We start from the raw sequence: 26,831 nt of genomic DNA, 5'->3' as shown, positions 1-26,831 counted from the left end.
GCTTGTCTCCCACTACTGACCCATCTTTTACAGCAGGATACGATCACAGCCACAACAGGAGAGGTGGATTCATATTGTGCAGTAAGATCTTTGTGCCTAGAATAGAATTGTGTAGAATTGCTAATTTGTTTCTTTTTTTACTTGCTTGTTTTAATCATTTGGCCCTTTCAGCAGGAGAACAGCTGCTCTGAAAACCAGTTTACACTTTAAAGCAAACCAAACAACTTCTCATTGTTTATTAAGTTTAAGATGAGGGTCTGGCATAGCTAGACATTTGCCCGGTGATACACCACCATAAAGTGTGTTGGTGTATGTGTGTGTCTGTCTATCTAACTGATGGAGCCTAGATAGTTTAGATGGAGCGAGGACTGAATAAGTGAATGGACTGAATAAGTCTTAATGATGATGAAAAGCACAAATGAACAGACAATATATGATGAAAACATCTCATTTTATCTAATGATCCTTGTGGTCATTTAACTTGCCCAGTGCTCATGGTGGGGAATGTTCATCTTTTTCAGCTTCTAGTTCAAATGGACTTTTTCTTATTTTTTCTCTGCCAAGTCCTTCTCTTTACATCCCAGCCAGTACTTGCCAATGGATCTTGGGTAAGGTGGCTTTGCATAATCGACCTGTCTCTTCTGCAGGTCCACTCTGTAGTACTTATCTAAAGGGGAATGATTCATAAGAAAAATCAAGTAGTCAGTTCAATAACAGCTTAATAATTCAAACAACCCTAAACAGAATACTATAAAGGGAGACAAAACACTTTTTTCACCATAATGTAAATATTTTTTGTTTTTGTGTATGCGAATGTCTTCGTGTGACTATAACAGCGTGTTGGTGTGTACCATTCTTAAAGAAGTAGACTTTCTGCACTGGCGTGGCCTTCTCCTGAATCACGTCATCAGTGTAGTCCACGTAGTCAAAGAGAGAGGGGCGTCTGACACGCTTCTTCTTTTTATCTTTACCTCGCCTTTCTGCTCCAAAGTACCTTTCCACCAGAAACAGGCACTTCAACATTTTATTATCTCTTAATAACTTGAGATTGTACAGGAATCCATCCTGTGCATCTACATGCATCAGATGTGAAAAATAATATTGGTCCAAGCATGCACATAATTATAAACTGGAACATAAATGCATAAGTTGTGTAGAACATGCACTGCATTGAGTGCCGTTTCCCTCCTCTGCTCTTAACCCAGATGCTTGAACTTCAGCTGTTCACTTTGTTTTTTGCTTCTGAATACATAAGAAGAAACATAAATATGCGTCCAAACGAAAAGGTACCTCTCCTCATAATCCAAGCCGAAATCGTCCCAACCGAGTGAACGCTTGCTCTGGGTCCCCCGGCCCCTCCCTTTTTTCCTGCTGCGGCCCCCTCCTCCCAGGGTTGCGGTGGGGGTCTGCGATTGGGAGGGTGGGCTCACGAAAGGCCTGCTGACCATGGCGGCGTCTATCGGGGGTGTAATGCCCCAGTCCTTGGCAATGGATCGGGGGCCTTTGTGAGGACCCTCTACTGGGGTGAGAAGTCAGAAGTGCCTAGTTAAAAAATCGAGGATCACAGGATTTCATTTCAGCTAACTGGTTTTTCTAATCAGTTCAGCACAGCTGGCAGGATTCATTGGTGTGACCAGCTTGGTGATGCACAACCACAGTAGGACTTTTACATTTTGACCTGAATGTTTATAAGAGGCGGACGAGGCAAAGGCAGATATGGGGGACATAAATGCGCAGTGTAGAAACCAACACGTCTTCAGCTACATGAAGCACAAACTTACAGCCTTGGAAGATCAAAGAAAACAGGTCTGCCCAGTCATAGTCACAGTAGAGATTAGTGTAACTTGTGAAGAGCACGGAAGGGGAAGACTTGGTCATGCTGATGCACTCTGCGTGCGATGGCTGATGCTTGAACTCATAGTGGTAGTATTTGTCATCTGTAACCACAGAGGAGAGAGTACGTACTGACACTCATGCTGTTGTTTACTGCCTGATGACTAAAGAACAACACATTAGTGTCAACAGTCCACACACCTTTAAAGAAATACACTTTCTCCTTCCCAAGGTGGCTCGGAGCAGGGAGGGCAAATGTAGCATCAATGTTATCTGGAATCCCATCGAAGCCTACAGAGATATTTCTGGGGTAATCCTCGTCCAGGACGTTGTCATCAAAACGCCAGTACTCATTACCCTGGGTTGTGTTACACACACAAGTGTTTAGTACCTTCATAAAATATGACTAATTGTTAATATGATGGAGTGTTTAAATGTAATAAAAGATTCCAATAAAATATTATCATTCTTTGAGGTGGTCATGTGTGGTGGTTTTGTGTGTTTCTGTTAAATGGTCACGTTGACTGACTACATTGAATCACTTTATTTCTGTTTTTGCAATTCGTAATAATGAATACATGTTTAAATTATCTCACTAAAAATTAAGCTAAACAGAAACGCATAAAAACAATAAACTCTACTTCAAATACATTTCCAAGGTCACAAACCCTCGAGAAATCCTTTAATTTGAATGGTGCAAGATATCTGCTGTACATTTATTTGTGGAGAATATTTCCATGTTCCACTTGGTAGCACACCATGTACCTTAAATAAATAAGTCTTTCCCTGGCAGTTGATTCGAGTGAAGGCAGCATCAACGGGGCCAGAAATACCCCACACATCCTTGATGAGTTTGGGAGAACCTGGCATCACAGTCTTCTCGTCCAGCTCAAACACATATTCACCTGTCATGCCAAAAAAAAGGGCACGGATTCAAAATCTAATCAGTGCAGGTGTACTGACATCCAGAGAGAGCGAGAGTGAGAGAATAACAACCATTGACCACCTCTAAATGCATAAATGGATCCATTCTTCAACTGCAGGAAAGCGTCAAACGACTGTCCACTGCAGGTCACTCCCTCAGGGTCTGGAGACAGGTTGGAGTCAAGGGTGCTGGCTGTTGGTGTTACAGTGAGACTGACTGTCGTATTCACCTCCTCAGCTAAGGGTTCTTCCTCGAGAAGGTCAAACACATCTCCACGGGCAACTGAAGATTAAACATGCATTATTCTCATGTGTTTTAGTCAAAATAATATAGCTGAGTCCAGTGAGCGTGTAACTATAATTATATGAGTCGCTGTGCTCGTTTTGAGTACTCATAACTCTTACCTTTAGTTCGACATACGGTGTCAAAATCAATACAGCAGCTATCGTAGTACTTGCACAAGGAGTCACACTGGCATTTCTTTTCGTTGTTGAAGCCTTCCTTACAACGTCCAACACATGATTCTGAGCAACAGAGGAACATGTGCATTATAGGATGTTAATAGAATGTAATGGTATCAAATCCAGAAAGCTTAAAAAATCTTATTGGATCCATCCTGTATGGAAACCCATTTGTTATCAAGAAGAATCGTCTAATTAAGGTTCAGTAAGAAGCAAAGGGCACCAGAGATTTCTGTAAACTCCAGAGACAGCCTTACCAGTAATTCTAAAAATGTTTTCCTTTGCCACAATGGCTTCATTAGCGCTTGGAATTAAGACTCTTTGAAAAGGACACAGCACAGTTAAAGGTTAATGACTGCGGCTCAGCGATCAAAAGTCGAAGTTTGTTGATATTCTATCCACGGGCAATGTGAAAATATTGGGCAACTTGAAAAACCTTAGCACACAGCACTTTTGCCTTCTAGGTTTCAAGATACACTTGTTGTCGTTTTTATGTGTTTTTGTGCATATTTTATTTCGCTCCAATAAATAAATTTAGTTTCCAGACTAAATCTTAAGGAACTGAAACTTTTGTGTGCGAAACGTGCATTTTGTTAAAAGCCCACAAATATCCCACAAACAAGATATCCACTTACCCTCTGCTGCGAAGGTTGCAGCCACAGCAAGTGATAGCAAGATGGATAATTTCATGTTTGGAAAATCATACGCAGTTTCTCAAATGAATCTGCAGTGCCTTTAGCACCTGACCTCGTCTCACTCCTCTCACCGAGTCTGGGATATGCTCAGTGGATCAATAGCTCCAAATTCCAGCCCAATGTTTATTTAATTACTAGAGCAACCACTGATCAGCTATAATAACCCTGAGCTGGGACTGTAAAGTAAAAACTAGACGCTGTGAGACTGGAATGTTGTGATTGTAACAGAAACCAAATATGGAAGGCAACTTTAGTTTGTTTAATTGTGTACAGGAGCAAATAACCAAGGACAGCTGCCCTGGAAAACGTCCTCTTCACTGTTTCTGTATCCAGTGGTAGAAAAAAATAATAGCCACCCATACACTTAAAGAATCTAATGAACAAACCCTAATGCTAACCAATGCTGGGCCATTTCCCAAAAGCATCTTAAAACATATAAAGGTAGAGTGAGCACCATTTACAGTGTTATTCTGCAGTAGGGGAGACCAGGGACAGTTAACATGGGACGGTTGTAACACCTCCTCCTAACAGAAACAAGCTAGAGTGATTACACTCACTGTGCACATGCTCAGTTAGACTGTCTTCTTGCTAACAAAAAAGGAGCCACATTTGAAACTCCCAGAGAAGGTAATCACCAAAAGTGTTTTTTGATGTAAAAATGTAACTTTTCTTTCAGAGGTATTTTTTGGATACTGTCCTGAGATCAAATAGAATAGAAAAAAATAGAATTGATGAATATGTGTCCAACTAGCAGTCAGGCTCGTTCACATGAGGCGAAAACATACCTGGTGATACTGGGACGATTGTAACGCCTTGTTACAACCGTCCCTGAACCAAATAGTCAGTGACCATTTATGATCTTTCAAGCATTGTGAAGAGAGCACTCCACAGGTTCCATCCATGCAGTTGCATGTATTACAGCTCCAACACCCACTGTGGCAACGGTGGCATCCTACACAGCACCTGCAGCATCCTCCCCATCACACCATGTGTGGTGCCCCTCTTCGTTTTGTCATGTGGTGTGAGAGTAATAATTAGGCCTATTTAAAAAAAAGAAATGAATAGTCATAATAACATAAATTATAAATAATCTTTTTCATTTTGAGTATTTGATTGATTAATTATGTAAATTTTAGACGTTTCAACAGTCCCTGGCATGTGTTAGAACCGTCCCTGTGCCCTGGGACGGTTGTAACAGTGGAGTGACTGTATTTAAATCAATTTTGCAACCTGTACATATTTCATAAACCCACTTAAATACATTGTTTCAGTAGTTGACACACTGAAGTTCATAATATAGCAAATTGGCTATTCCAGTGTAAATGGTTTTTGATTTATTGGAAAAATCACAAAAAGTGTTACTGTCCCTGGTCTCCCATATAATTACACAATATTATTATGTAGTGTTATTATGCTGTATTCTTATATAGTATTATTGTGTACAATAAAACCACATTTTATTATGACAACTTTAAAGGAGGATTTCTAGTGATTTGCAAGTCTGTACAGAACATTGTGACTTTATGGTTTGTTACTTCTAAAATTTCGAACACGCTAATACATTATAAAAATATATAAAAATTTTATAAAATATAGCTATTTGGGCTGGATATTGGATAGTTACTCGGATGTGAGTTCTCTGAACATTTTGTTCACTTTCCGATGCAATTCGATCCTCAGACTTTAACCTTGACCGGGGGTTGTCAGCGGCGACCTCACAAAAAAGCTTAACAATTACAATAAATCTGTGGGTGTGTGTGTTTAGAATATCCAGGGAAATCGAGTGCGACCTGCCTTATCAGTTAACAAACTGCAACATGCAGTTCTCCAATCACTAGTGCTTGTTATGAGAACAATAGGCTGTTATCATTTTATTTTTGGTTAATGAGGTTAAGGTTAGTGTTGTGATTAGTGCTAAGGTTACAAAATGTGTTATTACGTAGATACATTACATCATTACTTTACATTTATAATACATATTTTACAGATATTATATCACCCCTCCCCCTCTCTCCGTTTGTTTGTGTGTGTGTATGTGTAAACACACACACAAACGAAGTCCCTCTCTCCCTCTCTCTGTCCCTCTCACACACCCTCTCACAGTCTTAAATTCACTGTGGTATTTAAAAAGAATGTTTGGTGTAATGTAAATGTCCTTTAAGTCACTTCTGTCATAGACTATTTCTCTCTGTCCCTCTCTCTCTCTCTCTCTTTCTCCATTTGTGTGTGTGTGTGTGTGAGAGAGAGAGAGAGAGAGAGAGAGAGAGACAGAGAGAGACAGAGAGAAATAGGCTATGACAGAAGTGTCTTAAAGGACATTTACATTACACCAAACATTCTTTTTAAATACCACAGTGAAATTTCCTCCTCTAAAAGGCAAAATATGGATATCAGAATTTCAGCAGGTGTGCTGGAGAAGAAGCATGGTCTATAATATTCTCATTTTGGCTTTCATAAAACTAAATACGAATAGCCAGACTGTGAGCTAGTAATTCTACCAATTTTAAACTCTTTAGAATCAATAGATTTTTTTTTTGCTGGAGTCAACAACCTCAGCTGCACTAAGTGGGTCATACTGGAAGTTTCAGCACTTGGATTGGACATTTACTGCAGCTTGTGCTGCTTACTGCCTTTATTAACTGTGATAGTTCATGTAATTTTCATGTTTGCTGAATAATTATGCATAACATTATAAGATCTAACTATTGACAGTGTAATTTTAAATAACCTTTTCAACAAGACAGCTAATAGGTCTTTCAAATCAACTAGGGGGTGTGCAGAAACAGACAGCTAATAAAATATTAACTAACTGGTTACATGCTTGTACATGTACGGTTAATGGTAACTAAGGAGGACAATTATTATTTACATACCTATGATGGAGTTGCCTTATCAGATTTGAGCTAGACTGGCTAGTTAACCTAGTTAGCTAGTTAACCAATACACTAATCTGATGAGGTTGTCTCAAAGTTTGTTAAACTATAACTACAGAGTTTAACCGCAATGCCTATACATTTCCTCAGTCAACCCATGACAAAATGTAGGATAACGGATACTGATGAGCTGGGTAGCAGTGGTGTGATATTATCATGGTACTTATCTCAGGAGACACATTTGAGCAGCAGGGGATTTACGTAAAATCTCCTTTGTCTTTCCATTAGATCTCATTGTTGGGTAGGAGAAACCACAGAGACATTAAGGAGCCTTCCTCCCCCCTGTCCTCTGGGTTTACATTAACAAAAGACATTGTCTCAAAGTTAAAAAAAAAAGTTTTAAAAAATGGGCTGTAAAGAAGAAATCTTGGGAGGACCAGACTAAAAAAGGAAAATATTTCTAAAAGGGAAATTCTTGGGTATGGGGAAATAAGAGCTTCCTTGCTGTATCATCCTTTCATCACAAGATGAGCTGCACCTTATTGAACAGTTGAGAACAGAAAGGCTCAGAATATTTGGACTGCATTTCTGTAATGTGCAATCTTATATTTTTAATGCAGCATGACAAGTTATGATGAAGGAGAAACATTCTACCACAGCACCACTGCTTTTACCAGAACAAAGAAAAAAACCTCAAGTGAAAAATATTTTTCACGTAGATGCCCACAGAAACCTAAAAAAAAAAATCTTCAGTGAGGTTTACAGTTAACGGTGTCAATGAATTAATTTCTTTGTATAGAGCATGTTATCATATACTTGTTAGCCATACTGTAGAAGTTGGAATCTGTTTTAAAACCACGTGTTAAATAAAATGCATGAATACTAAAGAAGTGATTAAAAATGTTAAAGCAGTGAGAAAGAAATACTTACTGGAATTGCGTTCAAGTGTTATTCCTTAAGGTAATTTATTAATCTAGTTATCTGTTCAGGAAATCAGCTGTCATATTTCTTCATCCCTATCAAGGTCATGGGACTATGCTGTCATAGTAACCACTGCTGTAAGTCATGGAAATGAGTCTGAAAAAGCAGATTTGCTGGACTATCTCAGTCTATTAACACCCGATAGAAGATGATGACTGGGCGTTTTTATAAAAGTGTTCTTGTAATAAGCAGTAAATATAAAATTTCAACATTTGCCAGAAAAAACAGTGCCCATGGTAAAAGAATGACTACATAGATTTGGGTGAGGTTGCTTAAGTCATGCAGATATAATAATATAATAATATAATGGTGCAGTCTCTGGGAGTTCACATGCTATCAAGGTGTGAAAGCCAATTTACTAAAAAGAACAATGTGATCTTTCTATGAGAGATAGAGACAGGAACACATCAGGGACAAAATTGATATGGTTAAGACGTTTGCGCTGGTTAATAATTAATACTGATATATTAATGGTGGTCTAAGCAGTCTGATTTCTGTCTGTACATTCCGAACTGGCTACATATCATGGATACTGACTCAGCTTAGTCTTTGACTAAATTGGAGTTATAAATGATGTTCTGGTCACTGGTAACACCGTTTAGTGACTTGATTTAACCTGAGTCTAAAAAGGACAGTCAAAAAAAAAAACTGTAAGATACATTTTCAGAAAATTTGTAATTTTTTTTATACACTTAACATTGCCACTCTTTCTTATGAGACTTTATGAGAGGAGTAACCTGTCATCTTCCTGTTAAAAAATCTTTGAAATATTGGACATGGATTTTATGCCTTTATTGCAGCACATTTAGGGCCATATCTCAAACCTCTTCTTGTAAAGTTTAGTATATTGGCTCAATGCACAATTGGAAAAATGGGACATTTCTTATTGCATATTTCATGTGTTAAGGACTAGACAATTACAGCTTTGCTAGTAAGGTGCTACTAACTTTACCCTGTTGTCTTTCAGTGGCTAATTGCGCCATTTTGCTCTGTATTGAGGTCTAGGGGCCTTTTTTTGTTTTCCTAAATGTGTCTCCAAACATACTGATCCCTTCTTGGAGGACCTCATGCTGGAGAACCTCATGATGGAGAACCTCATGATGGAGGACCTCATGATGGAGAACCTCATGACGGAGGACCTCATGAAGGAGGACCTTATGATGGAGAACCTCATGCAAAGAAGGACTACTGTATCCCTTCAAAGAACACACAAAATGCTAATCTTGGTCTGGGTACGACACACATACCACAGTCAAATGCCAAGCATCTACAAACTCTGCAACATCACTGTCATTCTAACTCATCTGCAGTGGCAGGTCCTCCTCCATGCAATTATGATAATTTTACTCATTACTATTATGTCCATCGGAGATGCAGAATAGCCCATTCAGTTCCAGGCATATTCTGTGCTGCTACCACAGATTGTTGTAGCGTCCACTTTAGCATTGCCAGTACCGCCCCAAGTTGGCTTCAATTAGGGCCCCGGCAGGTGTTTTGCCAGCCACTGTTGGTTTGAATGAATCATAGATGCTGCTCAGTGGGATAAAGGCAAGGTGCTGTTAAGCTGTAGGACACCTCAGATGGAGAAGCTCGCTGGATACACCAACGGTAGTGATGGTCCCACCTCTAAAAGCCTTGTGCTGGCACACAAACACAGCATTTGAGCTTCCTTTGACTCCACCGCATTCAACTGCACAGTGTGGATAACAGCTAGAGTAATCGCTGACGTCGGAGGGCAGACATGTCATGTTTCACGACAACACACAGGGACAACTGGGAAGCAACCTTCTGCTCCAAGTTGCCTGCTCCATTGAAGGACATAGATTAAATGGACAGAGCACACAATGATCGGTTAGGAACCAAATCTTTCTCGATCACTTAAATGAATCTGCATCTTATTCCCCGTAGCGTGTTAGCCATAGATAGTAGCTGTGGAGATATCAAGCTAGATATCAAGCTGCTATAGTATAGTAATACACCTGAAGCTCAGTCTTCTGTCTTGTGGTCCCGCTCCAGTGAGTTGCATGTAGCTGCTCCACCTCCTGCTCCTGGTTCTGAACCATCATTGTTCACTTCTTTACCCAAGAATTCTTTCTCAAGTGTCATTAAGCTGTACTAATTTATTTAGTTTATCTGCATTTTTTTCTCATTTTTTTTCCAAACAAGTAGCCTACAGTGTTGTATTTGTGAAATGAATAATGCAAGGCACTCCTAAAACTCCAACTGTGTTGACACTGATACTGATTGGGACATTTACTGTCACTAACTATATTTAGATTTTTATTCAACAGGTCCTTTTATCACCTTAAACTATCATTGCAACAAATAACATTAGTTATTAATACGTGCAAGAGCTTTGCAGCAACTGAAAATATCGCAATCCTGGTGATTCTACAGGTCTCTGACTGCTTTTGAAGGAATGAAGATTATCCATGATCATCAGCAGAAGCAGACACTTATCAGAATGACAGCCACAGCATTGCTCACGTGGGGAAAGTTCACATTTTCACAGTAACGGCGATTACAAAGGCAGCAGCAGAAGAATTGCAGTTGAGTACATGGTCAATGCATCTCACAAAGTAACCCAGTTAAAAACTCATACGCGTTACTTCTTCTTTCAATTTGGCAGCTTCTTCTTTCTTTCTTTGTACCTCTTTCTGTGTTTTCTTCTTCTCTCTTTCCTACTCATATTCTCACCTAAAAGTTCTAAAAGTCCTCCTTGTTCAGCCATCGCCTCGCCCCTCCCCCTTTGTCTCTTAATAAGTTACTGTTTAATTTTTCTGCCGTGATAAAGCTTATAAGCACTAAATTGAGAGTTGTGCTTTTATGTTTCCCTCTCGTGTTGAGCCATGCCTCAAAGCCCGCGTGACGCACGCTTGTGCCGGATAATGTGTAGGGGATGTGTGGAGGAAGTCGGCCGGTGCCTGTGGAGCTACCGTAAATACCTGATCGTCCTCTTCACCCCACTGCTTGCTACCTCTCTGCCCCTGTTCATCCCTACCAAGGTAAGATGGTGGAACGATCTTCCACTAGCTGTTTGCATTGCAGAGTCTCTTGCCGTCTTCAAACATAGACTCAACACTCACCTGTATGTTGAGTACTTAAATGACCACTAACACTACAAATAGCACTTCTTGTCCTTGGTCTTTATATTGTATGTTTATCTGTCTATGGTTATTTGCACTTCTAGGTATCAGTTTTAATTGCTGTTGTTTGATACTATGTTTAGGTTTAAGCCTTATTTGGAATACTATGTAATGGCATTGATTCCTGTAGTTTAGTATTAGTCTGGCTGAAGGGTTTAGTATTAGTCTGGCTCAAGGGTATCTTGAGCCTGTCTAGGATGCATTCTGTGAACAGATGCAAAGCACTTTGTAAATCGCTCTGCATAAGAGCATCTGCTAAATGCCCTAAATGTAAGAGCTTGTCTTTTGGAATTGTGGTTATGTGCAGGACTGTATCATTATGTTTGAATGTGTAATGCGTAACATTGTGTACATTGTGTCAGTGGGATTTTGAACATTATTTTTTTAGACAATGTCTGAGCAACTGCAGTTTTCTAGTTCTACCTTGACAGAAAGTGTTACATGGTGTATTTCATAAATTAACATTTTGCATTCTAGCAACACTTGGTTTGTAAATATTTTAATTAGTGTAGACTAATTGTAACCTAAAATATTACTCCAATTTCAGAGTTCAATCAATTCTAGCTCAAACCAAAGTGATGAGCCTAATTCTCACCATAACTCCATAGCAATCATAAACTACTATTACTTGACTTTCTCTGAGTAATTTGTTAACAACACATGCTGCCTTACGTGGAGGACTATTTATACGAGCAGGTTGTATGTTCACAATTTCTGAAGTACTGGGGACTCCTGCTCTTTTAGTCTGTGTGGAAGTATGTTTAATTCATAGCTTTCTACTGCTCATTACCACTATTATTTCACAAATGTTAAGTCCTCTTAATTGCCTTTTTAGTAGTTATCCAAAGTAACTTACAGTACAGGGAGTCACGTTTAATGAGTAGCTAGTGGGCCAGATAATTTTAATCATCCATTGTGATTGTCTTATGGGTGTCCTATAAAACTATATCTAAAGAACTATAAAATTCAGTGGTCCCAAAGATAAAAGTGAAAACTTGTTTATGACTTATGTATGTCTAGAGGTTACTATTATCATATTGTACTGTTATACAATATGTTCACTGTTGGAACACTCCAATTTCCCTTTGGAGATAAATACAGTGTTATCTTATCAGCATGTTCCAAAGCAGTGGATCTGTCATGAGGCGCCTTAACGTGCTCTTCTCATGGAGATCTGGAGGTTATGGGATACAAGCTGCAACTAGCTCACCAAGGCATGAGAAAATGCATTTGTGCAATCCATGCTGACACAGTGATCACCTTCTCAGTTCCCTGTTTGTGTAGTCTGTAACAAGTTGTTTCAGAGATCTTTTCAGCACCATCTTCACCCTGCTCGAATCTTTGTCACCGTTATGGAGACCAGTTTCTCAAGACGACACATTTTATTATGTGCTGCAGGAGGCAAAATGTGGCTTCGTCATCATCGTGATGGCGCTGTACTGGTGTACAGAGTGCTTGCCTCTGGCTGTCACCGCCCTGCTCCCAGTCATCCTTTTCCCCATGCTTGGCATCATGAAGTCTGAAGAGGTAATTCCTGATCATCCTTTATCCTGTGGTAACTTGAAACACAGGCAAAGTACTTTTGCACAATTCCATCGTATGATGATACATGATGTTCCTTTATAGCTCTAAAAGTTTATATACATATGGAGTAATCAGTTATTACTGGTTATAGTTAATCCTTCACCAATAGTCTAAGACATCTTATTGCACCGTAAGGTTGATATCTCAGGTCTAAATTGCTACAAATAATTTAATATTATATTGACAGATATAACTTAAAGGATCTTAACATGATCTGTATCTCAGTTTCCACCAGCTCCAAAAGCACAACATTCCTCATTGTCCACTAAAATCCACATAAACTAAAACAAGCATACAAGATCAGTCAATTTGAATTGACTGACTTTATTTTCATTTTATATTTTAATGATTTTAATTGTATTTAACTATGCCATGATGAGCACCTATAACATCCCTAATTTGATCAGTAACCCCTCCTGAATGACGTCACACAGCCTTCTAATCGTACATTTTCCCAATGATTCTGCTCTTTGCTTCTCAAAACCTGGAAAATTAACAACAAAATATGAACAAGCATGCAATTTATGTGTTTGCTGTAGGTCTGCGTGATGTATTTGAAGGACTCCAACATGCTGTTCATCGGCGGCCTGCTGGTGGCGATCGCCGTGGAGTACTGGAATTTACACAAACGCATCGCCCTGGCCGTGCTGCTGATCGTGGGAGTTCGACCTGCTCTGTGAGAATGCACGCTTACTCATAGGACACAACCCACGGCACATACAGTGGAATACATATTTATGTTGCCCCTCCCCTTTGCCTCTAGGCTGATGATGGGCTTCATGTTGGTAACGGCCTTCCTCTCGATGTGGATCAGTAACACGGCCAGCACCGCCATGATGCTGCCCATAGCCCAGGCCGTGCTGGAGCAGCTCAGCAACAACGAGGCCGAGCGTGACGAGCGGGAAGTGCGGCAGGGCAGAGACAACAAGGCTTTCGAGATGGCCGAAGTCATCAACACCAAAGTGCCACTGGACCTCATCCAAGAAAAACGTAACAATTCATTCGCGTGTGCTTCGTGTTTAACATAACATTTTCTTCAAGAGCAGCAAATCGTTAATATTAGTCTGACATTAATATTAAGTGTATTTCTGGTTTGCCAAGTTCAGTCTTTGCTGGTCCCGGTCCCTTTGCTGCACAGCCATTGGATGAGTTCTTCATAACGCTGTATTAGAGCAGGAATGACTCACGAGTGCTGTGGTGCTGCAGGCCTGGGGTACGCAAACGCTGATCTGGTGTCAGGCATGGGATCCCACTCACACCTGTGCTGCCCTGGGTCATAACAGGTGAGATCTCCAGTGCAGAGAATGGAGAGGATCTCAACCTGGCCATCAGGAGGAAGGCTCGTGAGGAGAAGTACCTCCTGCTAAATAAAGGAATGAGCTTGTGTGTGTGTTACTCTGCCAGCATTGGGGGTACTGCCACTCTTACAGGCACCACGCCCAACCTCATCCTCAAGGGCCAGATGGACAAGTAAGGCTGCTTAGCTAATCTCGTCTATGGGCACTCTCATGTGTTTGGTTGAGCTGTTTCTGTTAGACAGGAGATTTGCAGTTTCTTATAGCTTCATACTCTACATCTGAGAAATGTCTTTGTTTCATTTAAAAAACATATCACAGAGGTTCTTACATTGAAAATACCCAGATAAAGGCAATAATAAATTCCACACTTTCCCAACTTTTTTGAAAGTTTAGATTTTGATTCAAACCTCCAATCCTAATGTCAGTCCATCTAGATATTCTTTCTGCTAACTAAATCTCTATCTTCACAGTATCTTCAAGCATAACCCTGGCGTGATCAACTTTGCCAGCTGGTTTGGCTTTTCCTTCCCCAACATGTTGCTGATGCTTCTTCTGTCCTGGATATGGCTGCAGTTCATGTATCTGGGCTTGAAGTGAGTTTCCTTGAATGTTACCTGCATGTGGTACACAGCACTAAAACTTGTTTGTGGTGAAATGCAAATTCTCATGGACTTTCGATGTTTGGCACAAAAAAACAGTGAGACTGCCCATGTCAATACGACATGATGTTGCTGGTTGATGTGTAACCTGACACAGCACTGCTGTTTCCCCTCCAGCTTCAAGAAGTCATTTGGCTGCAACTCCTATAGTGAAGCGGACCGTGAGGCTTACAAAGTGATGAAGGATGAATATAAGAAGCTGGGGAGGATGAAGTTTGCGGAGGGCGCAGTGCTCACCATCTTTGTGGTACTGGTGGTCTTGTGGTTCACCAGGGAGCCAGGCTTCATGCCAGGGTGGGCAGCTTACTTCAACGAGCATGGACAGTAAGTGCAGAATCGTCACATTTAGAAGTCTCTTGATGTTATACTATAAATGTATTCAGTCAGGACATACAGCACACAGTAGCAATAGGCCCTGGGTGTATGTAAATGGTCTGTTGTTGAGTTGAAATTAATAGCAAGTATACAAGCAGCATCTTAAAATTTCCCACAAAATACATTAGAAGTAAATCCATTTCGTTCACCGGTATTTCAATCCAATACAGAACAAAACAGTAAAAAAATAATACAAAAAGGAACATAGTGAGATGCAAATCCAAATGTAGCCTAGAATTCAATCTGCAGTGAATTAAAAAGAATTGCAGAGCAAAGTTACATCTGGATGTTACAAATGCTGTAATTATATAATTGCACAAATAATGCCACTGTGGTCAAAACTCTGGACAAACCGCATGTCATAATAGCAGAAAAATAGGAAAACGTTCTAGAACCAACTGAATCGTCCATTCAATAACCGCTGTCTGGTTCTGTTACAGGTTCGTGACTGACGGCACGGTGGCCATTCTCATGTCACTTCTGTTCTTCATCATCCCTTCCCAGCTGACATGTTGTTCCTCCTGCATCAATGAGGAGGAAGAGGAGGAGGACGGTTATGGGCAGGAAGGAGCACAGGAAGGAGGTGAGAGCCCTCTATGGGACTCCTGGTCCCTTGTAAGAGACTTCTTGTAGCTCATCATCTACCTCCCAAGACAGATGAACTGAGCAGGTGTTGTGTTAAGCAGGAGGCCATGCAGCTATGCCAGCCCAGAGTAAACGGAAGTCCGTGCCAGCTCTGCTGGTCTGGTCTGTGGTGCATGAACGCATGCCTTGGAACATTATCCTGCTCCTGGGAGGTGGATTTGCTCTGGCTGGCGGCAGTGAGGTAAAAAGACGCAACACGCACCCATCAGCCATAACATTAAAACCACATGCCAAATATTGTCAATCCCAAAATAGCACTGACCCACCCATCAAGGCACTGACTCAACAAGGCCTTTTGTATCTTCCACCAATGTTAGCAGAGGATTTTATAAGTTCTGGAAGTAGCATGGCATGACCACGGATTGGATTTGCTTTGTCAGCACATCCCACAGACATTTCAAACTGAGATCTGGGGAATTTGTAGGTTAATCAACACCTTGAACTCCTTGTCATGTTTCTCAAACCATTCCAGAATAATTATTGCAGTATGGCATGGTGCATTATCATATTGGTGGCCACTGCCATTAGGGAAGACTGTTGCCAAAGAGTGTAGTTGGTTTGCAGGAATGTTTAGGTAGGTATGTGTCAAAAGTAATTTTCATGGTGCCAGGATCCAAGATCTGACAGCAAAACATTGCTAGAACATGAAACACTAGAGTATCGCATTAGTTTACATTCTTCCCATAATGCAATGTGGTGTCATCTCTTCCCCAGGCTGCTTCCCCTGGTAGTTTTAATGTTGTAGGTAATTGGTGTATATGGTTGTGTTATATCAAAGGCTTCAAAATGGCTGTAACTATTTAGATATATGAATTTAGACACATGACTTGGCCATGATTATTAGCTTATTATTATAAGTGTTTGTCAATCGTGAAATGATGAGCCATGGACGGTCTTTGTGCTGTAACTATAACCCAATTGATGATGATGTGAAGGTCTCTGGACTGTCGATGTGGCTGGGGCAGAGTCTTGCTCCCCTGAAGACCATCCCACCCTTTGCCATCTCCCTTCTGCTCTGCCTGCTGGTGGGCACTTTCACAGAGTGTTCCAGCAACACAGCAACTACCACCCTCTTCCTACCCATACTCGCCTCCATGGTAAGAATTTAGTGGAACACTGTGGCCTTGCTAACTAAGTGCACTGAAGCTATTAGAAATCATTAACGGACTATTTGTAGCTGAAGTGTGTCAGCCTCTGAAACATGAAGATATTGTTGTTACTTTTATTGTTAGTTATGTTTTACTCAGACCACTGAGAGATTACATGCTAATGGATGCTAAATATAAGTGTTTTATGTAAAGAACAATGACAGAGCCTGAAGCACATTTGCTGTTAGTGTGTTAAAAGCCCAGAATATTCTTAATCCACCCACAGATAATTCCTTTAAGCAGCTCCACAACACACACACACACAGTAGGCATCATCTGGCTGTATGCATTTTTTGTCTGTCCTACAGGCCTGTGCTATTGAACTCCACCCCCTGTATGTTATGCTGCCCTGCACCATCAGTGCCTCCATGGCCTTCATGTTACCTGTGGCCACTCCACCCAATGCCATTGCATTCTCCTATGGCACACTCAAAGTCGTGGACATGGTACACAACATTTATTATGCACTTTACACTATTTTCCAACAATGTTTCCATGAACTACTGGAAGTGACCATTTCTGCATTTTCCACCAATGTTTAACACCAGTGATGATGGCTTCCCCTAAGCCAGCAATGGATTAGGGGAAGTTAGCCAACACTTGTATACAGTTTTGTCTTATAAGTATAGAATAAAGATGTCCAATGAAATTGGTAAAAAATTAAAATAAATAAAAATCAAAAACAAACAAAAAAAACTTAACTTTAAAAATGGACTTTAGTCAAACTTTCCCATTTAGTTTGTGACCAGTTTTGTCAGCAAGAACAGTATTTCTGGATACTTCTGACAGGTGTAAAGATAACTGTTTTTGATCTTTCCCAAGGCAAAGGCAGGCATCATCCTAAACATGATCGGCATTCTGTGCATCAACCTGGGAATTAACACGTGGGGGATGGCGATGTTTCAACTGGACACCTTCCCCTCGTGGGCCAACATCACAGAAAGCATACCATGAGGACGCGCATCACACACACACCTTCAGAATGAGTGAGGCAGCTACGAGGAGAGAGGACAGAGTAAAGCACCCAAACACATGCTTCTCCAAAGAGGATGTCACCATGCACCAGGACTTCCAGAACCGGCCCATCACCACTCTTGCAAGCAATATCAAACAGAATATCCACAGACATAAGGCTCAACCTTTATATTATATATTTATTTATTGTCTACTTTTTCAAATGCCACAAGTGATTTGGTGTTTCTGGAATGATTTATACAGCTGCCTTTAAAAGCAAATCGAACGAACCTTTCAAACTTAAAGTTGTGAATAGTTTGAAAGCATTTCTTTAATGTCAGCCTCCTTGAGTTTTTCAGGGAAGAGCTGCATTACCTTTATGATGGATGCAAACACAAGCAGCTATCATTTTGCTTCAGGAAAAGCAAGAGTCCATGTGGATCGGCGCGGTCACACACTCGCTGGAACGAAGGCCCAGTCGCATTACAGCCAGTTCTGCCGAGCCTTCTTGGCAGTTTCGCCTGGCAGGCAGTTTATTAGTGACTCCATAGCTGTCAGAGGAGGCATGTGATGCCTCTTGCTTTCCCATGTCATGTGACAGAAGAGGCACATACTAGGAAGTGGCACACAAATGGCAAAAATTTTGTTTAAATCCTTTAAACAAACAAAAAAGTTGCTTTTTAAGTTCTTAAGTGCTTCTTAAGCAACAACTTCTACTGTAGTACACAAACAGCTACATTTTCTCTACAGTAGAAGTCCAGTTAATAAACTGAATAAAAATGTGATTATTAAATTTTTTTTCCTTGCTAAACAATTTGCTTATCAAATGATTAAAAAAATGAAATGTACATAAAAAAAGACATCAAACATTTCAAAACTCACAGATACATTTATTTCTTGTATTCCAGACTGGCAATTGAACTGTCCAAAACTTCACAATTTTTTCAGGGTTTTTTTTTTTCTTCCTCAAAATAATGTACAGTAAATCACAAAAAATAAAGAACTGTTACGTTACCGACGTTCATCCACCTTGACTGTTATGATTCAAGACAAGTGTCTGACGGCATCCATCCAACTCAAAATAAAAATAGACTGGTTTTATTAAATAACTTTCCTAAATGCACATTTTTTCGCACTACAAATAAACAGATCATAGATACAACACATTTGTGGATAGAATGTTTAACCTACTCTCTGCTATATACTCTAACACCCATAAGGACGCAACTCACTGGAACATTTGAGTTAAGGAATGTTCGATGGAGTTTGGGACACGACGACACGAAGCACGTCTCGTGCTACTACTGCGCGTGCAGTCACGCTGTTGTGTCCAGAGGACGCGTGCGATCTCCATGCGGGCGCAGTAATGGCACCGTCAGGGATGGTTGAAGAGAAATTTAATCAGAACGGTATGGTGATTATCTCATATCGTCTCAGCCCTCATCCTCTAATACCTTTCAAATCCCTGTGCTATGTGCAATCTAGAAAACACGACACACGTTTAACTACAGAACAGATGCCGTAATGTACCCAAGGTGCAAGCCAGACCTGTATAGAAAATATTTTTGACCGCGATCTTATTCGGCCTTCTGTGAACTGTAGCAACAGACAGGCAGACCATTCGTTAGTAGTTAACAGTCAAAATCTTTGTGTATCTCGTAAGGATTCGGTGGTTAAGACTGATTACCTTTAACCCTCCAATAAATTGTTAAATAATAATGAATCCTAAATGATGTCCATTTATTGCCATAATTTAAAACTACGATTGTAAAGGACATTTGTGTATTTTCAGCGTGCATTTTGCTTGCACCCTACACCTAGTGCTTTGATTAGGATAGCAGATTGTTCGGTTTTTTTTTTTGCGGTGAAAACATCCGTCATATTTTAAGACGAAGCCGTGGAACAGCTATTTGAATCCTCATTAAAACAGCGACACCTTGCCATGCTGTGCTTTATGTGCATGGAGCCCCCACCTCTTTTCACCGTACGCACAGGCGTGCTCGCGCAGGGCACGAACCCATTCAAATGCGCACGTGGTACAAGTTACGCAAATGCGTAAGGTTTCGTAGTGGCGCAGCTAATCCGTAGCGACAGCATTTGCGCGCCCAAGAAAACGGGGCCCTATCCCTCGTAGATAATGTCTGCAGACCTTTTTTTGTAGAACATAGAACAAAACATAAAAGCGGTTCTTTTTGCTTTTTGAAAAGTACAAAAGAGCTTACACAAATCAGACAAGAAATGATGTCAAAGGCCATGACACACGTTGCACTCCCTTTCTGTCCTGTAAGACAATTTTTGGTTCACCTGTATTATCTATATGTACAGAACCCGTTTCGTTCTTTGCTTCAAGACTGAATGAACATACAATGTAGACATGATCACACTGACATTTTTGGAAACACATAGGAAGGTTCTCTCTGTGAGATCGTTATTACAGTAACAATAATGTTGGTCTTAACTGTTGGTATATTACAGTATTTTTTGGTCTTGGGTAATGTGCTCTGTTTTGTAGGTTGATTAAATATTTCCCCTCCACATAATATGTCGAAGTGACAAGTTATTTATCCCATATCAAAATGTGTGTAATGTATCACAAATATAAGCTCACTGTATCAACTACTCTATCAGATTCTCATAATAAAAATCATATGTGAACACTTTTACTGTTCTAACATTTACAGGTATGAAATCTGGTAAATGGAAAGAATAAATATCTGCATCTATATATTTAAATATCTGTAGGATAGAGGGAATCAAATCTTTTTCAGCTTGGGTCTACACGCACACACACACGCAAAAACACGTGCGCGCACACACGCAATCAGCAGGATCATAGAATGAATCTTTACCCAGTCACACCCACAGTGGAACAGTCAGGCTTACAGCTCTAAACATAACCCCGAAATCATCTCCCTTGGCCATACTCATGCATACAAAGCAAAAAAATGAAAATCTTCCCAAAATATTCCCTAATGTTAAGTAACTAATAAACTTTTAAGTGGCCATTCCTGCTGGTGTGTAGTAAATAATGGCAGTGTCAAACATATTCATGATATGTATGTGTCTGAGAAATCATAATGCTCGAATCACTGACTGGTTCTCACACAGACAGGCATTAATGTGTGGCAGGCAGTTTTTGTCAGTGACGGATTCAGGGAAAGCATGATTGGTGCACACAAACAAATGTGGGAAGGCCTTAGGTCAGCCAATCAGACCGTCCGCCGCGTCAGCTTGGATGACCACACTAGGGCCCTCCGCTGTAGGAGTAGTCTGCTTTATTGTGCATGACCAGCTTGTTGTCCACAAAGTAGAAGCTGTCTGACTGCGTCTCGTAGGGGTGCAGGATCATCTCACGCACTGGAAGAGAGCAGAGACCCATAAGAGTGTAGCGGGTTCTACGTAACTATGGACTGAAATTTGACTTCATCCTTGAGATGCAGATGTTCCATGATGTCCTGCACCATCAGAATATATCAGATTGGGTTAAAAAAAAGATTTTAATAGCTTTTAAAGGGAAACTGGTATTGATCTAGATCCAGTTAAGCAGTCCGCAAAATTAATTGTTTTGTAATGCATTATCTACTGCATGTTGTTCGCAAATACATTGGTGTAAATCTAATCCTAGTTTTATGATGCTACAACTGATTACATCCCTGTCAACAATCTAAGGATGGAGTCAAACTACTGAGAGAAATGCAGGCTGTTGGACTCGTAGTCTAAACTCACCATTAGTATGTTCTGCATTTCAAAGGCTTCTTGGACTACAGATCAAAATTATTGAGTATGTTGGATGTCACCGACTACGTGTAGTCACCCAAGTTCTATATAACGGATATACTGGGTGCTCTCTACCCAGGACCACCGTGCTCAGACGGGTGCAGATGGCATGACACGGTCCGTGCGTTGGCGCGGCGGTACTTACTGATGTCTTCGGAGAGCGGGGGGAACTCGTAGATGTGCTCACACGTGTTCTTACTGCTCGGGATGCAGAAGCCGAACTCGAAGTCAAAGCTCTTCAGCAGCTGATCGCGAAAGTAGTGCCTCTCGATCATGCGGAAGTTGTTGATGGGGATGTCGCCCACGGTGAACTCCACGCTGGAACGGAGAGGTACAAAGCATGTGGAGAGGATTCGTTCAACATCTGGTCATCTTCACGATGCCTTCAGTCTACTGCAGACGGTCCTATTGTCTACCCTGTAGCTGAGCGCTTATGAAATTAAATATGAAGGTCACATACTCAGAGATGCCATTAATATTCACATTCCTCATTTCCTCCAGATGCCCGACATCCGCTTGTCCTGAGCATGGCATAAGGGAATTCTCTTTCATTACTTATTACATACCTGTTGCATTAGTCTTGGTCTCCCTATCCATTTCACCATTACAATCACTGCGTGGTATTAATTATACCTAATGATGTTTGACACTTTTTCATTTCAGCTTATTTACCCGGACATCAGCAAGACATTCACTATTACAAAGTAGAACTCTACTGTGGAACAGATCTTCTCCCAACATCTCTACATGGCATTTCCTGTCCTCAATCCAAATTCTCATTTGCTCATTTACGTCTTTAACAAGAACAAAAAGCCTCATTAATGTCACATCTACCGCTCATTCAAGAACGTTAATCAGTTTAAAGATCAAGTCACTCTGCAATATTAACTTCCCCATCAGAAATCAGATTTTGTAACTTTGCCGATAAGTTCCTCGGCCCCGGAGAGCTCGGTCACACTCACGTGGCTCCAACTTGGCGCAGTCGCAGGAACGCTGGCGTGAACTGATATCGCACGAACCGTCCCGCGTTGGGGTCCACGTCTCGCTTCTCGCCACCTTTGTCTGATACATAGCACATATGAATTGACACACTCCAATATTTTAAAAAGGTTTGTTTGGTTATGATGAGATGGCATTTATCGAACATGACACCTTTGTTATGTCATGACAAAATCAATGTGGACTTACTGTATATTAAATTAATTCCTATGGGTGACGTTTCATTAAAGTCAGCAGGTGTTTTGAATTGCAACAGAAGGCATCACACAGTAGTGTTTTCAGCTGTGATTATGTCACAGCTGTTGTTTGTAAAAGACAAAAAGGTCAACAATGAAGAAGTTAAATACTGTTTCCGATATGTTTTTAATACTAGTGTTTCCTTCTCCCAAAAAAGTAGGTAGCAACAGAATAGAATTAAGTATACGTTGCTCATCAAAAGGTGACCAGCAGAGATCATTATAAAAAATATGATATTGTATCTGCCAAGGAAACTTTTTAACCAATGAAATATTTTGTTTTTTTTTTGTAATGTTATTTTGTGTTTATTATAATTTTGTAGAATTGTGTAGAGTCATTCGCATTCAGCCAAACTCACCAGTTGCTGGAGGTTTTGTGATCTCAAACAGCACTGTCCCAGTCTCCATGTCTCTGATCTTAAACCGTGTGAAGTCGATGTTGTATACATTGTCCTCGGGGCCGCACAGGTAGTCTGGGGACAGGAGGGGACAGCGAGGTAATGATCAAGCATTGGCTATCAATCATTCTTTAATTTCAAGTCACAGATTACCATCAAAAGGTGAAATTATAACATCTCAAAAAAATTAGTCAGAGGACAAGATGTTCCGTGTCTGCCCTCCATCCAGACAGGATGCCAAGTTACATAATTACTATAAATTCACAACTGTCAACTGGTATTTTTTGCTCTATAAGAAAGGCGTGCACATGCTCACTTTTACACATACGTACTACGGCTATTTTTGTGACAATAATCTGTCTTGCCGCTGTGAAATGTGACACTGAAGTCAGCAGCAACCGACCAAACACCTCTATGAGCAGTGGACTGACGTCAGATTTCTATAATCGTGTAACGCTGAATCAAACTTTATTAACGTACTTTAACTTTTAAGCCGATAGTTGATATGTTGTGTTTTTAATTTAGCTTAAAATCTGCTGCATTCACTACACACTTTATTAGAAACTTTAGAACATTTATTATTAGAAACACCTCTGTTAGTCATTACGTGGCCAATGAACCCAAGTGTTTCTAATAAACTGTGTGATCCGAGTCTATTTGATGAGTCTATCCATCATTGTAAAGATGATGAGATGTTACATTATATGAGGTTATATGCATTGAGAATGGAAATTAAAGAATGGAAAGAAAGAGAGAGAGCTGCACACATGGATAGAAAATTTGCCTTCTGTGTCACAGTTTGAAATAACTACACTGACTAATGTAATATTTGACAATGTAGATAATATAAAATATTACATACAAGCATTTTATTGACTTTGCTTCTAGCAGAAATCAACAACTAATAAGTATGATATCTTAAAGCAACAGAACACAATCATGACCGTCATAGGCATGAGCTGCAAGTATGAGGTCATCTTGCCTTCTGCTTGTGGCTGGAACACATGACGTTTGTGCATTTTGTTGATATTAGAAAGCAGTTTTTTGATATGCAAACAAGTAATGCAAGCTCTAATCGTCTTTCAAATACAGATTTGCTGAAGCACCTTCCAGACCAACCCTTTTCCCAGCACTAACACACACACACACACACCCCAACTGCCTCCTTCGACATTTCCAAGCATTATATGGTTGATACTTGGTGGAAAAGGCCTGTGAAGTGGATGATGGTCCCGTGAAACTCTGCTTGCCTAGTTGTGTTGTGAATACTGTAAAGTTCTTAAAGCAAAAAAATATACACACTTATGCATCTTAGTGTAAAGTGTCAACTGCTGTTACTTAGCAACTGGCAGTCACAGGAAGGATATAGGTAGCTATAAAGTGCAGTATACTGTGAACAACACAACCCATGTCCCTGAGGTAAGCTACACCTCTACACATAGCAGTGATTTTACCAACTGCACACTTGAGGACACTGAGTCTTTCCTATGCCATGAAATGAGCCCCATTTTCACTTATACAGTACCAACTCGCACTCATAAAGCACTCTGATTCAGTAGAGTAATTCAGTCTTCCAACTCAGCATTCAGTATAGCAAAGTTTCTACGATGGCCATATAAATGGTCCAGTAGCTGAGGAGGTGAGTGTTTTATTCATGGTCATGTGAAGCACGCTCCCCTCTGGATGTCCACCGCAGCCCCGGGCCCAGATTAAGCCGTAAGCTGCTTAGGGCATCTCAGCGTCACGGGGGAGGATTGGGTCGTGGTCTGGGGATTTAGGGGAGGCCTCTGTGCATCTGTGTCTGAGCCAGCCTACCAGTGTGTCAGCTGTTCAGTGCACAATCCCACTTTTTTTTACTACAATAAAGTATTTAGTGATAACATGTCTCAGCAGGCAATCACTGTACTGATCTGAAAACAGTCTCTAAGAAATCTGTGAAGGATGGAGTTTCACATCATTACCAACATAAATTATTAACTGACAACACCTTTATGAAGGTTTTTGTATTTTAGAGCCAACCACTATGATCACCATGATTGAAATCTTAATAAAACAAGGTCCCAATGAATAACTCTCCACCACTTGCCAGTAGGATTCAGTGTTGCTATTCAGGGCAAACATAAGTAATTGTGACAGCAAGAACACAACAAGGTCAATGCGTGTTGTCTTTGGGGACAGAGTGTGGGGGTCCTGAATTCCCCCACCTGAATTTGACTAACTACATGATGTTTTTAACCACAGAAGCCTTATGCAACTATGTTTGTTTGTGTTTCTGGATCCAACTTTGAATCGGCTGAGTCAGTGCAACTGTCAGTTATGAAGCTGAACTAATCAACTTGCTGTTCACTCCTTTTGATGAGACACTTCTGGAAATCATACTAGTGATTTTCTTTATCCTTTTTTTGGGGGGGGGGTTATTCTGTTAAAGGCAGGATAAAACAGACATATAAACAAAGATACTTCTGTTATTCTGAAGTCACAAGTAATTTTAATCAGGCAAGATCATCAAAAGATAAAGGAAAGGTACGATAGTATGCTCACAACATATACAAGAAGTGTAAATATTAACTACGTCGTCAATTGCTTGTTTCCCAATGAGTTCACCAAGATCTCACAACAAATGCAGGAATATCTTAGCACCCCATGTGTATGTTTATTGTTTAATATGTGCAAATTAAGCAATAAATGATAATATGCACATGGATTTGCAGTAATATGTTATCTCTATTCTTTTTATAAGTACTGGGTTGGTCCCACTTTTGCCTACAGAATTGCTTTAATTCTTCATGGCATAGATTCAAAATGATGCTGGAAAGATTCCTCAGAGATTTTCGTTCATATCAACATGCAGTTACTACAGATTTGCCAGCTGCACATCCATGGGGCAAATATTCTGTTCCACCACATCATGAGGTGTTGAGTACAGTGAATTCCGCATACCACAGTTGTAATGAGTGCTTATTTGAGTTACTATTGCTTGTCTATCAGCTCAAACCAGTCTGGCCATTCTCCTCTGACCTGTGGCATCAACCAGCCATTTTTGCTCAGAATACTGTACATTTTCTCTTTTTCAGCCCATTTTCTCTGTATACCCTAGAGATGGTTCTATGTAAAAATCCCAGTACCTCAGCAGTTTCTGAAATACTCAAACAAGTATTTGTTATATATATTATGAAAAACTCAGACTTTAATCACCCATTCTGATGCTTGGTTTGAACTTCAGCAGGTCGTATTGGCCATGTCTTCAGTTAATTAGGTGTATCTAATAAAGTTCTAGTGAGTGTGTGTATCTCTCTACAATATATACACCACTTATATCACGTCTACAGTTAAACAGGTGTACATAATAAAGCAGCTGGTGTGCATACACAACACTGTTGTGGATTATAGTACTAATGTCATAACAATAGTGTAATGCCCTTACCAAAATTAAATTGGATAAATAAAAACAGTTGAAAGTATTGTATCTGAAACCCTATCCACTGCTGTCCTGGAATATCAGAGAGATGGAGGAGGAGAGAGAAGGAAAACAGGGATGAGTGAATGAATATAAACGCACTGGGTACCAGGCAGCATGTAATCTGCTATCAGAACAACAACAAAGAAGGCAGAACAGACAGTGACAGTGTGTGTGTGTGTGTGCTTACATGTGTGTATGAAAATAAAGAACATTATTTTGGGTGTACATTGTGGGTAGTTTAATCTTTTCTTATTTTACACATCACAGATGCACACACATGGTCATAGCCACAAGTGCACGTGTGACCACTGGGACAACCTTGGTGTTAACTTTCCACATTCTCTCTTTTTTTTTGAGTTCCTGCTATTTCTTGACATTTTTAAT

General features: G+C 40.3%; 3 protein-coding genes across 3 annotated transcripts in view; 1 reads left to right on the top strand and 2 right to left on the bottom strand.

Annotated features, from left to right (window-relative positions):
• Positions 1-221: 221 nt before the first annotated feature.
• vtnb (vitronectin b) lies at positions 222-4,542 on the bottom strand. The gene is made up of 9 exons (XM_076980085.1): positions 3,855-4,542; positions 3,163-3,282; positions 2,840-3,040; positions 2,599-2,738; positions 2,035-2,191; positions 1,782-1,937; positions 1,291-1,519; positions 852-994; positions 222-667 (listed from the first exon to the last, which is right to left on the bottom strand). Exons 1-9 carry the CDS (start codon positions 3,907-3,909, stop codon positions 546-548), a joined length of 1,323 nt encoding a protein of 440 aa, XP_076836200.1. The 5' UTR covers positions 3,910-4,542; the 3' UTR covers positions 222-545.
• A 5,807-nt stretch (positions 4,543-10,349) lies between these two features.
• slc13a2 (solute carrier family 13 member 2) lies at positions 10,350-19,675 on the top strand. Its single transcript, XM_076980012.1, has 12 exons — positions 10,350-10,773; positions 12,313-12,441; positions 13,038-13,174; positions 13,262-13,488; positions 13,782-13,968; positions 14,267-14,389; positions 14,573-14,779; positions 15,271-15,413; positions 15,517-15,656; positions 16,411-16,572; positions 16,932-17,069; positions 17,446-19,675. The coding sequence occupies exons 1-12, from the start codon at positions 10,618-10,620 to the stop codon at positions 17,575-17,577; spliced, it is 1,881 nt and encodes a 626-aa protein (XP_076836127.1). The 5' UTR covers positions 10,350-10,617; the 3' UTR covers positions 17,578-19,675.
• Positions 17,807-26,831, bottom strand: part of unc119a2 (unc-119 lipid binding chaperone a2) — a 21,031-nt gene continuing 12,006 nt past the window's right edge. Inside the window, exons 2-5 of the mRNA XM_076980013.1 lie at positions 22,949-23,062; positions 22,317-22,416; positions 21,500-21,672; positions 17,807-20,934 (exon numbers count right to left, since the gene is read on the bottom strand). Of these exons, the coding sequence (XP_076836128.1) occupies positions 20,822-20,934; positions 21,500-21,672; positions 22,317-22,416; positions 22,949-23,062 (500 nt within the window). The 3' untranslated portion in view covers positions 17,807-20,821. The remainder of the gene's footprint in view (positions 20,935-21,499; positions 21,673-22,316; positions 22,417-22,948; positions 23,063-26,831) is intronic.

The sequence above is a fragment of the Brachyhypopomus gauderio genome, chromosome 18 (assembly GCF_052324685.1).
Source record: "Brachyhypopomus gauderio isolate BG-103 chromosome 18, BGAUD_0.2, whole genome shotgun sequence".
Lineage (NCBI taxonomy): Eukaryota > Metazoa > Chordata > Actinopteri > Gymnotiformes > Hypopomidae > Brachyhypopomus > Brachyhypopomus gauderio.
Note: the sequence above shows the minus strand (reverse complement) of the source record. Positions and strands in the feature narration are given on the sequence as shown.